Below are 17,243 nucleotides of genomic sequence, written 5' to 3' on the forward strand. Positions count from 1 at the left end.
ATTTTTAATTTAGGACTTTCTTAAAGCATAGGACTTTGTTAGGTCACACAACGGTATGTTTTTATTTAAAAAAATAAACAGTTGGATTGTTCTATAGAGATATACATAGAGATAAGTTGTTCCGTTGCGAAATTTGTTAGAACGTTATGCTAATAATTTTAATAGTTGTTTGTAACAACTATCAAAATTATTAATTCCGTAATCTTGTTGGTTTTTATGACGTTTTTGAGGGATATTGTCTGGTATAAAAGAAGGACTAAATTTGTAAAGATAGGTTTTTGTTTGAAGAGAATATTGTTGTCATCTCATCGATGTGTTGCGAGAAAACTACAATATCGATCGATAGATAGATGCATTTGAATAATATATAAGTTTTTGTAATGAGTTATGAGACACTGTTAAGTAAAATAGTTATTTCATGTTATTTTGATATTGATTTGGCTTTCATGTTTCAGATTGTTTCGATTTCGGCTTCACTCAAACTTCGGTTTCGGTTTTGGTTACGGTTTTAATTACGGTTCTACTGAACCGAAATTAACTAGCTAATTGTAATAAAAACGTTTTTAAAAACTCTCTGGGAAAAGGTTTTTGGGATACTCTTTAAATTACTTAGATGTACATAATTAGGCTCTTAAAATAAATTTTTTTTATAAGGAAAGATATTAAAATTTTAGTTTGAATTAGTATTAAATTTGTAATTGAACAACATTTTGAAGAATGCCAAGGTCAAGGAGCGAAATTTGGGATCACTTTGATGAAGAGGTCAGTACTACACCAGATGAAGAGCGACTTGTTACTGCAAAATGCAAGTATTGTTTTGCAATTTGAAAGTTGGCGGACAGGAACACATCTGGCATGAGATCACATTTGACAAGGAAGCATCCTGTTCAGTTTGCAGCCCTGGAGGAAAATCGCCATGTTGCTTTTGATGAGTTAAAACAGGTGCAATAAAGTTTACAAACGTTTTTACTTTTTTAATTTAAATATTAACTTTTATTTTCATATGTGTTAGTTATTATAACTATTACAATACCAAGATTTAACAAGATTTAACGATAAATATCAATAACTTTTGATAAATTCTGATGAATGTTTCAATATTAGGTATTTTAATGGGTTTCATATTTTTTTTAGACCTACAATGAAGACGAGGCTTATGAGCAGGTCCGAGATGATAAGACACCATTAATGTTGAGCAGTAGAGTTAAACGAGGAAGACTTTCCGGACCATCAGCAGAAAAGGTCCAAAATCTAAAGCATTGGGTCAAATACAAGCCACAAGACAACGAGCAGCTCAGAGGAGACATTGAAATTGTCAAGTTTTTGGCCCGTTTAAATTTGCCATTCTCTTTGGTTGAGCATGAAGCTTTTAAAGATTTTGTTCACTACTGCAACCCAAAAATGAATGTGAAGGCTGCAACAACATACTCCCGGTTCAAGTACGAAAAATTTTAATTGTTTTAAATAAAATTTTATTGTGGGGAGTCAATTCAATGGGAGTTCCAAGAGAACTAAATTTTTTAAAAAGCTACTTTTTTAAGACCAATCCACACCAATTTTTTTTTGGGTTATCTTAGTTGGTAACCAAATTGATATGTAACGAGAAATACCAATAATTTTTTATTTTAACTTTAGGTTGCCGTTGTTGTACAAAAATGTGAAAATCTGTGTGGATAACATTCTAAAGGAGGAATTGCCAAAGACCGCTGGATTTGCAATCTCAACTGACCTCTGGCAAAGTAGAAACAATGATGCATACCAAGCCAGTACATTGCACTATGTGAGTGAAGGCTTCCGATTAAGGATGTTTGTGATTGGAGTTTCTCCGTTTTCCGGACGACATACGGCTGAAGCCATTGCTCTTCGTCTGGATAAGTATGTTTTAGTATTTAATTTTTATTAGGTTAAAATTTCTGTAAATTAAGTTAATCGTTTGAATTATTTAGATAAGCAAAATCCGCCATTTAGTTTAAAGTTAATGTCACAAATTAATACTTTTATTTATATCTAAAATAACAACAAAAGTATTTGTTTATATTTTAAAACATCAAAAAGCAAACAACTAATTTTACTTTGCTTTTCAGGAATGTCTCAGAGTTGGCCGGAAATAATGGAGTTTCGTCCGTTGTGTGTGTCCATGATTCAGCCGCTAATATGAAGGCCGCAATTAACAAGTGCAATTTTATAGATGCATCTCTTTTGTGTGCTGATCATCTTTTGAATTTGGCAGTTGAAGCAACTGTCAAAGAAACAAAAGGTTTTGACAGTTTGGATCTTCACGAAGCAATCCAAAGAGCAACTGAATTAAGTTCAAGATGCCACAAGTCATCTTTGTCTGAGCAAAGAATTAAAAAAGAGGTAACTAGTTTAACATCTTTTTTCGCTTTTATAGTAATTTAGTTTATAGTTTAATACAATACAAGCGCAATATAAACTTCTTAGTACACTTTGTGTGACAAAATTTTTCAACTGATAAAATGTTAACATTTAAAAAGTAAAAACATAACATAGTTAATATCAGTTTTTTATTATAGTAAATAGTACTAATCAACTTTTATGTTATGTTTCTTATAATTCTATTTTAATTTTTAGCTAAAGCTGTTGCTTGATGACAGTGATGTTGTTAGCAAGGATAAGTTGAAATTTGTGAAAATCATCACTCCAATGAAAACACGCTGGAATTCAACTTTTATGATGTTGGAAAGCATTGTAAAAATGCGTCGTATCCTCAGCTCCATTAGAGACAATCCTGGAAAAGATGACACCAAACTAGCTCCAGTCATTCCTTCAGAAGATGAATTCAATCTTTATGACGAAATTTTGCCTATTCTGAGGAGAGTTGCTGAGATTTCAGAATGTTTCTCTGCAGACAAAGAAGTAAGCATTCACCTCGTTATCTCAAACATTTTTACACACTGAGGCACAAATGCCTGGATTTCATCAAGGCTGGTGCGGGATCACCAACAGCACAAATGTTTCACCAAAAGCTGGTGGAAAACTTGGATGTTCGTTTTCCGGACATTGGTTGTCAAAACCTTTTTTACTCCGTTGCCAACTTGCTTAATCCCTTGTACAAGGGAAGAGCTCTGAAAAAACTGGGTGGATTTGATGAAGCCTATGAGGCACTGATTACTCAATCCAATGCTTATCAGGAATGGATTGCTGCAACAACATTATTTAATGAACGGTTACATGCTGAAGTCCAAGGTCATGTTTTTGAAGATGATCCTTTCTATAATGTTGGAATGGAAGAAGCTCCTGCACTTATGACTTCCTATTCTGGTCCGGCTCCACCTCCAAAGTCGGACATTGTCACTGAATGGGAAATATTTCAAAAACTTCCAGGGGTTGTTGGTGTGGACGTGCTGGAATTTTGGAGAGCAAATAAATACAAATTTCCTCTCCTTGCTCAAGCTGCTAAAAAATGGCTATGTGTACCTGCTTCCTCAGCATCTTCAGAAAGAGCTTTTAGTGCCGGTGGTGGAATTGTCTCTTATAAAAGAACAAAATTGCAGCCTGAACAAGTTGAAAAATTGTTGTACATTCAGCAAAACTACCCTAAGGTCCAGATCAAAAGATGGCTTCTAACCAGTCGGGATGAAAAAGAGGAATTGTTTGAAGAGGCTTCTACCAATAACTCTCAGAATTCAGCTGCTTCAAGTCAGGGACTTCCTACTTCAACTCTTACATCAGCAGTTGAAATGGATGACTAACTTAAATTGGTTCATTGCCTTAGTGGCGTCATTGGTTTATTTTACTGCTTAAAGTTTATAAAATTTGCCATATAGTGATTTAGTGATTTCAATAAACCTTGACTTTGAGATTAAATTTTAATCTTTTTCTTATATTAAGTCACAGGCACAAACCTTAACGTGTTAAACATGTCACGTCAACAATTTATCAAGTAAAAAATTATTTTTTGTTTTTAGCTGTTTTTTGCTTCAACTTAAGTCTTGAATAAATTAAAAAATCAAAATTACAAATAAAGTTTTGTTTATTTCTTTTTTTTACATTAAATAGTGCACTTGTCAGCAATTTTATGACAGTATTTAGGTTTTTAAAAAAATTATTTTTTTAGTCGGAAAAAATAATATCGAAATGAATCGATAAGTATCGTTATCGTTTGAGTTACGATATGAGTTACGATATTTAGGTAATTGACCGATAAATATCGTAATGAATCGATAAATATCGAAACTTTATCGTGCAAACTTTTTGGGTACGATATTATCGTAATATAAAAAAACTTACGATATGCACATTCCGATACCTTATCGTATCGTATCATAATACGATATGTTTCGATACGCAGACCCTTAATCAGAACCTCTATTCTGCATTTGAGGGGAGTGGAACTACTGGAGTATTTATTTTACTTTTATTTATAATAAAATACTTATGTTATTTCCTTTTTTATTTAACATGAAAATATAAGTTGGAGACTAAAAATGCCTGTAATCCCTAAAAAAGATAAACTGATATATCAGACTTAAATAGAGACTTAAAACTGATATATCAGTTTTAAATATCAAAAACTATCGGTTTTATATCTTTTTAATCAAAAATCGAATTAGTCCGGATAAACCAACTAAAAAACCGGAATAAAACCGGTTTTAAAAAAGACCGGTTTTTTTTTTATAAATATATATAAAAACAAACAATTTCTCATAATTGATGCTTTGTTGAAAAAATTACTTCAAAATGTTAAACAGTTCTCTAGTAATAAGGCTATTTCCTTTTTTTCTATCAGCGCGACGCATAGTGCGTCGTTCGTCCGTTCTCGGACAAGAAATGAACCTTCAAATTTTTTAAAATAATATTACCAAAATAGCAACTAAACTTCAAATATATATATAGTGAATGTTAGTAAAAAAACAAAATTTAGAATTATCAACTATTATCTATTTTCTGTTACTGATCATGATTATTATTTAGTTCCTGATGCCAGCTGTTTGTCTATATGTTCACAAAGTATTGTGGCTTATATTGCAGGATTTGTTGTATTTAGGGGAAATTCTGGGGAGTTTGTACACTATGAAACATGTATTTCAGCGCTAAATACAAGTAGCAAACAAGAACAATATGTATTAACTTGAAAACAAAAGCTGCATTATTGATATTTCCCTCAAAAGATAATCATGACATAAGCATTTTGTGTGAAAAGTTGTTCAGAATCAATGTAGAACATGACAGCAATGATTCGTTATCCTTGTCAAATGTAAGGTGCCATGCAATTTTGCAGTCAGTGTATCAACTCACAAACGCTTGTTTTTATTTCCACAAGAAACGTTCATACTGTGTAAAACATGGTGTCTGCTAATTTTGTGTTGACATACGACTATCTGAATGTCTGTTTCAGTATTCCATATATTTTGGAATAAGCTGAACCAGATAATCAGTTAGCAAACAATTCATTGTAACATAATATAGCTTCGAAAGTATAACTGGCGAATTATTTATTGACTTGTTGCAATGCTTTGATTTCGTTTCATCTGTGTTTTCTTCATAGTTCTGCGCAAAATATAAAAATGTTTTGGGTCAACCAAGATGGCGGCTGACTTTCAAAACTGGCTTCAGCGCGTTTTATATAAACGTATATACCGTGCCGTCTCCTGTGTATTAAACCTTCTTGTTTGAAGGATCCACTCTATTGGGAAATTTAAATCTTACTGGAGCGTTAAAAAACCATTTATTTCTGAAAGTAACCGGAAAAAAAGACTTCAATGGGCAAAGCAATATCAGAATTGGACAATCGAACAATGGAAAAATGTTTTATGGAGTGATGAGTCACCATTTTGTTTGCGCTTCAGTGGACGGTCGCGTGTTTGGCGGTTACATAATGAACGTTACAATCCGTTAGTAACACAGCCAACAGTAAAGCACGATAAAAAAGTGAATGTATGGGGATGTTTTACTTCATCGGGTGTTGGTCGTTTGTATAAAATTCCTGGTTTCAAATTGAAGAGTTGTTTCAAATTCTTCAAAATCAATGGAAGAACATTTCTGGGGAACTCTTACAATCACTTGTTGAGAGTATGCCTCGTCGGTGCAAGGCAGTGATCAAAAGCCGTGGCTTCACCACAAAGTATTAGTTTGGTCTATTTCGTTATTTTAATAAAAATTCTCAAATTTTCGTCATTTTTTTCTTGTTTTTTTTTCTATCTAAGAATCAATGCACCAAAAAAAAATTTTTTGTTTATTTTTTTCTATATCAGTTGTAAAAATTTAGTTGAGTTCTCTTGCATGTCTATCTAAGCTTTTTTTTTGTCGGACACTGTAAGTTACTAGTTGCGCCACGGAGAGGCTGTTTAATATGGATTTGTTACAGTAAATTCGAGAGACGAACACTTTCCTCTCACAGAACCGTAGTTACCAAAACTGATGTCACTGACCCAGAATTAACGAAAAGTTGCCCTTCCGTCAATTCCCCCAAGTTTCAGCTTTGCTTGACAATTTATTTTTTAGATACTATGAAACAAATAGAACTTTAAGAGAGTAAACAAAAAAACTAGTTGGTATGTAATACTGTTATAATAACAAATGAATTAAAATTGCATAAACACACAAAAAACGGAAGATGAATTAAAATTGCATAAACAAACAAAAACGAAAATTAAAATCGCAAAGCAAAGAAAAAAAATACAGATGGGCATTTTATATCATTTTTCAGAACAATTAAAGCAAAAAATTAAAAAAAATTTAATTAGTAAAAAACGGTGACGTAGATAGGTGGGGGCAGATGGGCGGGCGGGCGGGCGGGGTTAAACTTTTTTTGGGGTGACAGATTTATAAAATCTTTTTCGCACCTTAACTGAGTACCATAACACATTAACTTAACATTTTGTTTTAAAAAGCATCAACTGGTTACTATAATGAGAAATAGGAAACATGTTAATGAAGTGGTGGTACATACAGTAAGCTAAGAGTAAAGTTTATGTGATAGAGCAAATTAGGTGTAATAGTAAGATGTTTTGGTTGAATTAAAAAAACAGCTATGAATGATATTCTTACGCATGGCTTAATCATTATAAATAGTTTATCTTTACAAGATAAGCTACATATAAAGATATCTCTTTACTAATTGGTCAGCATCATAACAATATTAGATGTTGATAAAACTAAATCAAGTAAAAAAATTGAAACAAGTATGTTAGGATGATTATCCGATTTAATCGACTTTCAGTTGATTAGTAAGAGACCCATAGTCGATTAAATCGACTATAGGATTTTTCAAAGTCGACTAATTTCGACTTTTGACTAGTCGACTTTTAGCCTATTTAGTCGAAGTCAATAACAACACTAAAAAAAAATGGGAATGTCCTGGTAAAAACGGGTATATGGTTAGAATACTGCTAAACCTCGCTATACTTTTAGCACATGTCTGTACTACAGTATAGCGAGTTATAGCAGTATTCAGTAAATCAGTAAATGTAATTGAAACAACTGTTGTCTGTTCAAATAATTAGAATGTTAAAAAAGGTTATAAATTTTTTTTACAACATCTTTTAATATTCTAATTGCTTAAAGAGAAAAACTTTCACATTGAAATGTTTCATTAATTTTATTATTTTATCAGATTTAAATTTCTGTAAACAATTGCAGTTAGATATCGTATGAAGTTGAAATTGACAAATATTTGACATTTACGTAAAGCCGGCCATCTGATGCTATAAACCATGAGAAAGTCCTAATTTAAAAAATGACAAATTTTGTATATATAAAATAAACATTTAGAGAAAAAAATTTAGTTATTTTAACTAGATATCTAGTTGAAATAAGTTATTTTCTCCAAATCTTTATTTTATATATACGAAATTTATCACTTCTTAATTTAGGAATTTCTTAAAGAATAGGACTTTGTTAGGTCACAGCACGGTCTATATAAAAGGTTAAAAGCGATTACAACAAAATTTTTGAAGAATATCTTTTAAATCCTTTTGGTAATTCCACGTCTATGTACTCTTCATCCGTTTTCAATCGATAAAAAATTATACAGTATCTAATGAAAGCCTGGGGGAGACTCGCCTTTTCTTACGCCTCTCGCGATCGCTTTTTTTTCTACCGTGCAATACCAGACAATTAATGACCCCAGAACGGTATTTCTGGATTCCTGCGCATTCAGGGAGTTTTAGGGCTTTACGAATAGCATTGTTTCTATTAACATTTGGGCTGAACTCTGAGTCTTCTTTACGATTATTTTATATGCAATAAATATTATTTCAAAATAGGCACTGATACATGTATTTTAAAGTGCTGTTATATATTTTAAAGTGTTATACTAATTTTAATAATTTATTTTCAGAAAATTAGACTTATTTTAGATTGCTAAAGACATTATCAAATGGGTGCTCCTGTTGTAGAAATCCATTACAACAAAGTATAATATTTTACCAAATATATATATATATATATATATATATATATATATATGTATGTATGTATGTATGTATGTATGTATGTATGTATGTATGTATGTATGTATGTATGTATGTATGTATGTATGTATGTATGTATGTATGTATGTATGTATGTATGTATGTATGTATGTATGTATGTATGTATGTATGTATGTATGTATGTATGTATGTATGTATGTATGTATGTATGAATGTATGTATGTATGTATGTATGTATGTATGTATGTATGTATGTATGTATGTATGTATGTATGTATGTATGTATGTATGTATGTATGTATGTATGTATGTATGTATGTATGTATGTATGTGTATGTATATACTAATATATAATATAAATATATAATATATTATACATATGTAATATATATATATATATATATATATATATATATATATATATATATATATATATATATATATATATATATATATATACACACACACACACATAGCTTTTCATCAACAATGAATGGGTTGACTCAATCAGTGGTAAGACATTTCCGACTATCAATCCTGCAACGGAGGAAAAAATATGTGATGTTTCAGAAGGTGACAAGGTTTGTAAACTGAATGTGCTTTTGCCATTACTGAAAATTGCTATATAATTAGATTTTGTTGTTATTTTATTTTAAAAATATAGTTGTTAAATTTCTTTGCTTCTAAATGATTCAACATAAGCCCTTTATTGTTAACTACGTCTTCTCATTTACTTATCTCTTAAACTCAAAGGAAATGAAATATAAAGAAAGTAAAGTATAGAAAAAAGATTGTATATTTACTTTATTTTAAAAATAGGTAGAAAATTAAGTAAAAACCTCAAGTGATATAAAAAAAGTTCTAGTATAAGTATTAAAATTAAGAAAATTTCTTTTTTTTTTCTTTAAAAAAAAAACTATATATACTTTCTTGGGACACATGTTAAATACTTTTAAACTTTTCTGTTTTAATTTTGCTAAAAATTTTATATTTACATTTCTATATTCTCTGAAAATCTCAAAATTACTAAACATCAGGTTGAAAATTTGAGATAAAAATGTAATTTGGAATATAAAGTATTATTCTTTGCTATAATTATAGCTAATTTGACTAGGTGCTAAAAGTACTGATCTATTTGCCTAAGATCATACATTTAATGTACATTTAAATGTTGAAGTATTGTAAACTGATATGAGATAAGTTAAAAAAATTTAACTTGATTTACCATTTAAGCATATTTGATGCCATTCAAGCTGATTGACCAAAAAAATTAATTGTATTTCTTTAGTGAAGTATTTTATTTTTTTGCAGATGGATGTTGATTTAGCAGTAAAAGCTGCTCGTGAAGCATTTAAAAGAAATAGTGCTTGGCGATCTATTAATTCATCTGTGCGTGGTGAACTTCTAAATAAATTAGCTGACTTGATTGAGAGAGACCGAAAGTATCTTGCTGTCAGTAATTTTTTTTTTTTTTTTCTCTAAACAAAATAAAAGATATTATTTATTTTATTACCACTAACATTTGGTCTTTTTTAAAAGTTATTAAAGGACCAAGAACTCTTAATAAATTAGCTGGTTAAACTAAACTCCTGAAGAAAAAGTATTTATTACAATAATTCTTGTATCTGTTGGCTAATACTGCCACTGGAAACAACACCAAAAAGTATAAAAAAAAGTTTTTAAGTCAGTGGGATATTTCCATTAACTCTTAAAATCTGCCTTGGCTTTGATATGCTTAGCAAAGCTGATGAATTGAATTTCTTCAAATTGAATAAATTGAAAGTTTATAATGACATATAGCACTTATCACCAAAGATAATTAACAGTGATGGAAGCAAAAGGAACAGAAAGTAAATACAAGCTGGAGAGGTGTCTCAACATATTGCACAGCGCTGGTAGATCTTCAATAAAATGCTGTCTTTTAACTTATTACATAAGTACTTGCTAATATTACATAAGTACTTGCCAATATATTTTGTTCTTGATATCTTTATAGAAATGTATGTATTGCACATAATTATACCTATTTATATTGATACTCTTTATTATGACATCCAGAACAAGACAATGAAACATTTCTCAGAGACCAAAGGAGGTTTGACCAAAGGAATTTCAGCCTAAAAAGTCACAATATCTTAAGAATGATTTGAGATTATCACAAAATTCATGAGATTTTACAACAAGGGAACACATACTAAAAGATATCTTATGCGATAAGCTAGCAGCATTTAGAGATGATTAAGAACAGCTTGTCCAATAGTGTCCCCAATGTTGTTCCCAATGTTTCATTGTTTCTGAAATGATTTGTATTGATGAATAAATAATATGAACATATGGGCAACTGCCTTTCAAATTTTACATGCAAATAAAATCTGAGAATTATTGCATTTAAGTGTGTTCTAAGTCTCACTGTTTCTATAATCTTGAGATCTATTTTTGGAAGATAGGGGTGTGCTAAATTAAGGAAAAGGAAAATGAATGTTACTGCAACTAAATTAATTACTTCATGGGAGTTGGATGACCAGCTAGCTCATACATGAACTGCATAAGAAAAGGTAAGACTTAAATCTATTAATAAGTTTTTTATGTTTGATTTTATAAATTTTAAATTTTTAATCAATTCATACAATTTATCTTTTCAGCAAACACTCTGTTGGTCAATAACTTTGTTTGGCCATCTTCTTGATCTTGCTGCCATAGTTCTTCAACCAAGAATCCAAAAACTCCCATTGAGCATTTAGTTAACTGATATAATAAGCTATGAAAATTACATCTCTTTCTATCAGCCACTCTTCAGCTTGTCATATTAGTAATGAATTAAAAGGGTTTTATAAGAGTTCTAAATCAATTTCTGATGATATCTTAGTAGTTGGCAAGATCATTATATTTTATCTTTGAGTACCAGATCTGAACAGTATCAGAGAAATGACATAATTCCCCTTGCATTTAGTCTAGAACAGCTTGGAATGTTTTAACAATATGGGAAAGCCAACCATCGTCAACAATATTTTTGGCTTCCCTGTATAATTGATTGTTGTCAATCAATTTTGTAATGTTTAGAAAAAAGGCTCAATTAGTTCCTCAAGGTTCAATTTATCAATCTAAATCTGAAATCTAAAGATTAAAAATAAAACTGACATTTTCAGTTCAACTTTAAATTCTAACTAGGTTTTAAAATAATCTTTGTAAAAAAACCACAGAAACCCCTAATAAACCAGGTGTTTTTTTTTAAACCCTGAATGTACCCTGAATTCCCACAACAGACTTTACAAATAATTCTTAACAACCCTATAAATAGAATAGCTATAAAAACTACAATTATGTCTATAAAAAACATCCAATCAATTAAGTAATTTAGTTTGAAAAAAGATGAAAGTTTTGTTGAAACCTGACTTATGGCAACTAAAGTTTTCACTTTCCTTAAAATGGCTCACTCCCATAAAAAAAAAGGGATGAAATCCTGTAAAAGTAACAAACTTTGTATCTGATAACCACTTTTAGAAAAGTCTTGTTATTACAGGACTTTTACATGAAAGTTTGTAAAAAAATCTTAGAATAAATACTATACTGAAAATATTTAAAAGAAGAAGCAATATTTGGTATTAGTATGGCATTTTTCTTGGTTGAAAAGTAAGTATGAAAAGAACTATTATTCAATAATTATTGAATAGTGATAAACAAATCTCTTACAATTTAGTAATAGTTTCTAAATTGCCAAGGTCAAGAATCTATGAAGATTGCATTAACTTCTCTATTTTGCCAAATTCTTTTTTAACTAATCTCTTTTTTGAATCTGGTAGGCAATAAATGATGTCTTTTGTTAATAGTGCTAATTCATTTTTTTTTTTCAATATATGCAAAGATATTTTTTTATCTTCAATTTATTTTTTATAGGAATTAAACTTTAATTTATTATTTGAAGGAATTGGAAACACTGGATAATGGAAAACCCTTTGAAGTTGCATTTAATGTTGATCTTCATTTGACTATTAAATGTTATCGATATTATGCTGGATGGGCTGATAAAATTCATGGAAAGACAATTCCAATTGGTATTATTCTAAAATATTACTTTTTATTGTTACTTGAGCATTGACCATTGTAATATTCTTAAATATAGATTTTGGGCTTGATATTGTTATATATATATATATATATATATATATATATATATATATATATATATATATATATATATATATATATATATATATATATATATATATACACACACACACAGCATCAGATTACTAGTGTTATAAATAATATTTTAATGCAAGAAAAAACAAAGATTCAAAAATGGTTTATTTAAATAAGCATTTATAAACAAGAACAAAATGTACCTAAACAAAAATTTAAGGGATGATTCGTTATTAATTTCAATATTTGTTTTCTTTAAATTAAAAAGTAGGAATTAATAAACAGTAAACTTCCTATAAAATATTTAAATAACTTATAAAAATAACTTATAGCAAGTAAGTCTTTTTTTTAGCAAACAAAAAGTGGTAATTTTTGTTTTATAAAATAATTGTTTGAGTTGTTTTTATTTAATCAAAATTTCTTTAGTAAAAAAACCATTTCAGTTTAATGTGTCTAAGTCCACAATTTATTAAAAAGAACTGTTCAGCAAACAGATCTTGTAAACTTGTAAAACCTGACCTAAAAAAGAGCTATGGAAGTTTAGTTCCTGAAAGTTTTTAAGTTATGAAATAAAATGTGGTGTAAATTCAGCAAGATAAATGCTGTGTTGTAGAAATTTATTCATTAGATGGCTAGAAATTAAATAATTTATTTCTACAAAGAATTAACTTAAGTCCTATCATATACTGATTAAAGCATTTGGGTTGTCAGTTCCTAGGTAGGGAAACAAAAAAAAAATATAAAAAACAAAAGACAAAAAAAAAAACAAAACAAGGGTTTTCTTAAAACTGATGTATTTATTAAACTTGTGGGTTTAACATCATGTTGGTGTTAGACAGTTTTGTAAAAATATCTAATCTCATTTTCCATCACTGCTTTGTTGATAATTATATTTTTTAATCTATAATTATGTGCTCAATCATGAATTTAGGCAGTTTGTGTGTGTGTGTATTTATATATATATATATATAAACACACGCACACAAATTGCCTAACTGCATTGTCTATCACACACACCCACTTAACAAAATTAAAGCACCAATTTTGAATTCCAACTTATTTTTAAAAATATCATGTATTTCCTGGATTTATCAATTACAAAAATGATAATGAAATTGAAAAAAACTAAAACCAAAAATATAGTTTATTGTTAAATGAAGCATATTTTTGGTTTTAGATTTTTTTTTTAACTATCCTCAAAAAGTTAATTTTATTATCATCAAAATAATTGTGTTCATGTGTTCTATTCTTAATATGTTTGTCAAAATATACGATAATATTGATGACAATTAAAATAAATCAAAATGTATAAGTAGTGCATTAGTTTTGCAATTAAGTGTGTATATATATATATATATATATATATATATATATATCATTTCTTAAATAAATAGATGGAGATTTTTTCTGCTACACACGTCATGAACCAATAGGTGTTTGTGGACAAATCATTCCATGGAATTTTCCTCTATTGATGCAGGCTTGGAAGCTCGCTCCATGTCTTGCTGCAGGAAACACTGTTGTCATGAAACCTGCTGAGCAAACCCCACTGACTGCCTTATATGTTGGGCAGCTCATCAAAGAAGTAGGCTTATTCTGAAATTTTGTTTCTTGTTTTTATATAAAATATAAGTTGTGACTTCATATGTTAAGGTTTTAAATTGTTTTTCTCCTGTAATTCATAAAACAACAAATATTGATAAGCTTATCTTAAAATTTTAAAATTTTTCTTTTTCATCATTTTAATTGTTAAAATTTCGATAGATCAAAATATGTAAAAGTTATGGCAATATTTTATTGAAAGTAAAACTATGCACAATTATCTATGAGCAAAAAATACTTACGGGGTTCATCAGCTGTTTGAGAACATATTTTTAATTTTTTATAAATGATAAAAAGTCAAACAGAAAAAATTTTCAATCAAAAATAATTATTTAAATAGTATAAGATAAACTAATGTTTAATAATTTTATTCAATGAAATTCCCCTCTACTTCAATAAAGCTTCGATTCGAGACCTAAACTGACTGCAAGTACGCTTGAGATGGCTCTCATCTATGTTGTCTATTACTCAGACAATGAATTCTTTCAGAGAATCTTTGGTGTTGTAGGGATGTTTATTAATATCTCTTTCAACGACACCCCACACATAATAATCCAACAGACTCAAGTCTGGAGAGTTTTTGGGCCACAAGTTTGGAGTGATGTGATCATAAAAGTGGTCCGCCAACCAATCCTGAGTGTTTTGAGCCTTATGTGCTGGTGCAGAGTCTTGTTGAAAATTTAGGGCCTTCCATTTCTTACTCTATCAAGTCAAGGCTTAACAACAGTACCCAAGACTTGAATGTAAGCAGCAGAAGTGACTCTTAGTCCTCGCGGAAAGATGTGTGGTGGCATCACATGTCCTTTGTTGCTAACAACCCTAAAAACCATAACAGTTGCAGGAAATTATATGTGCATGACTGTTTGAACTTTGCAAGGGTCATCACACAGCCATCTGTCATTTCTTCTATTTACTTTTTTATCTTGATCAAAGTTTTTCTCATCTGAAAAAAACCAAAGCATGCCTTGCTCAACAGGATGTTTCAGTTTGTTTAACAGCCTCTTGGACCTTATCAAATGATTTGCTTTGGTGGCTTGGACATAAACTGGCCTCTCCTCATCACACAAGACTTGCAGCGCAGATTTTCATGAACAATCCTTCGAATTGTGGCTTTTGAAACACCCAGGTCTTTTGCAATGGACCTCGTTAACTTTTGGGGACTCTCGTCAAAGATATTCTGAACTTGATGAATAAATTCAAGCGTTCTAATCGTGTCTGACCGTTGCTCATGCTTTTTACGTTTAGCAGCTTGATTAAAATCACTATCATTTTCTTCTAACTCCTTGCAAACTTTAAAAATAAAAGATCGGGTGACTTTAAGGAATTGTGCGACTTGTAAATCGCTATGCTCTGCCTTTAATGCTACAATTACAGCATGTCTTTTCATCTCTTGTGTTAGTTTATTATCTGTCATTTTTAATTATCTGCAAAAAATGAAGAAAAAAAAAAGTAACATAAAGAAGAAATGATGACATTACGCGATTTTCTTAAATAGCTGATGCACTCTATATTAGCACCCTATATTAGCATCTTATTTGTTTATTTTTTTGATTTATTTTTAATGATTTGGTGGTGGATTTCTTGTCAAGCACTTAAAGGGCTTGTTTTAAATTAGATTTATTTTGACAGATTTAATGTCACTTTATTTGTGCTCTGTCCATTTCTATTATGGGAAGAGACAGAAATATAAGTAAAAAGTGTCTGTCATTTTAAGAGATATAGAATAGGGTGTATCAATTTTTTCTCTCTTAATTATGTACGGCTAGCAAAAAAAGTTACATTTGCAGGTAGAAATTATAAATACAAAACTTATTTAAAGATACTTCCAGCAACTTTTTTAACATACACAACTTTAAATTTTTTTTTAATTCTCACATAATTGTTAAATAAGCTTACTCAAATAGATTTGGTTTCAAATATCTTATAAAAAAATAATAACTTGATTTGCAATATACATGTATCAAAAATCTCTCAAATTTCAAGCAGGTCCCCTACAATCCAGTAGCCCCTTTTGTCCTAAACTGGGGGTTCAGGGGCCTTAAAACAACTTTGAATTATATATGTATCAATGGACCAATTTCTAGTTGTGCTAGTCTCTTTGGCAGAACTCCAATTTTAATAGCTGTTACTAACTGGTATACATAGCTCTGATCAATACTCAGATCTTTTTAGCAATATCAGGACTGAAATAGATAAGAGGAGGAGAGGCTTCACAAACCTTTATAAAGTCTGGATTAATTTCAAGATCTGTTCAATATTTAACATCTTACCAAGTGGTCCTGACCATTAGTTGTTACTTTGAGTAGGACCATCAAGGAATTTAATAAGCCTCCTTAGCCCTAGTTCCCCTGTGTGTAGGTCACATACAATCCAAACAAGTTTCTTGCATAGTTTTTTTTCAACCCACTTTATTACTCCTCCTCCCCATCCAGTATTTAAATTGGTACTATTGCAGCCTACAGCTTGTACAGCCATTTAACTAAATGATCTGCAATTATCTCTGCAGGTTTTTTAAAATCTGATTCTTCAGGAACAAAATTGAAAAGATAATTTCCACCAGGTTCACTGAAACCAGTATAATGTTCTTTTACTAGACCTGGGAGTTTTCTGCCTTCAACATTGATAAAGACTTTAGTTTCATCTTTTCTACCATCAAAAAGTATACAACTCAAACCATTATTGATAAGTTCATTTTCATGTTTTGAGGTCAACTCTTTTCTAATTTTTTCCTGTGCTCTCTTAACTTTACTATGATCAATGACAAGACTAGTATTTTCTTCTGTGATATTTTTAGCATCAATAAGATCAGCAGTTGCTATTTCTGCAGTATCTCTTACACCTGTGTGATGCCTCAAGCTTGCTAAAGCTACTTTTTTTTATATTCATGGTATTATATAAACCAATTTTTTCTTTTACTTCTTTGCTTGTTTGATTAATACTCATTTTTCTTTCATCATTTGGATCTAAAGAGACCTCATTTGAGTTGCCTTTGGACAACAAAATCTTTTTCTTGATTTATCATTTCCTTGTCTATTTTTGATTTCTTTATTTGGGTGACTTGTTTTCCCTGTTATGCACAGCTTTAATGCTGTTGTTTTTTGTCTC

General features: G+C 30.0%; 3 protein-coding genes across 3 annotated transcripts in view; 2 read left to right on the forward strand and 1 right to left on the reverse strand.

Moving 5' to 3' along the window:
• Nucleotides 1-17,243, reverse strand: part of LOC145187981 (uncharacterized) — a 433,414-nt gene that overhangs the window by 184,826 nt on the left and 231,345 nt on the right. The window lies entirely within an intron of this gene.
• Nucleotides 835-1,571, forward strand: LOC149893100 (uncharacterized). Its single transcript, XM_090076662.1, has 2 exons — nucleotides 835-942; nucleotides 1,135-1,571. Exons 1-2 carry the CDS (start codon nucleotides 856-858, stop codon nucleotides 1,453-1,455), a joined length of 408 nt encoding a protein of 135 aa, XP_089932788.1. The 5' UTR covers nucleotides 835-855; the 3' UTR covers nucleotides 1,456-1,571.
• LOC145188085 (aldehyde dehydrogenase, mitochondrial-like) overlaps nucleotides 8,131-17,243 on the forward strand; it is a 35,471-nt gene continuing 26,358 nt past the window's right edge. The window contains exons 1-5 of the mRNA XM_090088144.1: nucleotides 8,131-8,377; nucleotides 8,873-8,977; nucleotides 9,708-9,848; nucleotides 12,319-12,448; nucleotides 13,931-14,121. Of these exons, the coding sequence (XP_089944270.1) occupies nucleotides 8,342-8,377; nucleotides 8,873-8,977; nucleotides 9,708-9,848; nucleotides 12,319-12,448; nucleotides 13,931-14,121 (603 nt within the window). The 5' untranslated portion in view covers nucleotides 8,131-8,341. The remainder of the gene's footprint in view (nucleotides 8,378-8,872; nucleotides 8,978-9,707; nucleotides 9,849-12,318; nucleotides 12,449-13,930; nucleotides 14,122-17,243) is intronic.

Source organism: Hydra viridissima, unplaced genomic scaffold, assembly GCF_058129835.1.
Source record: "Hydra viridissima isolate aposymbiotic clone 2 unplaced genomic scaffold, HvirCarnegie_v1 scaffold_1, whole genome shotgun sequence".
Classification (NCBI taxonomy): Eukaryota; Metazoa; Cnidaria; class Hydrozoa; order Anthoathecata; family Hydridae; genus Hydra; species Hydra viridissima.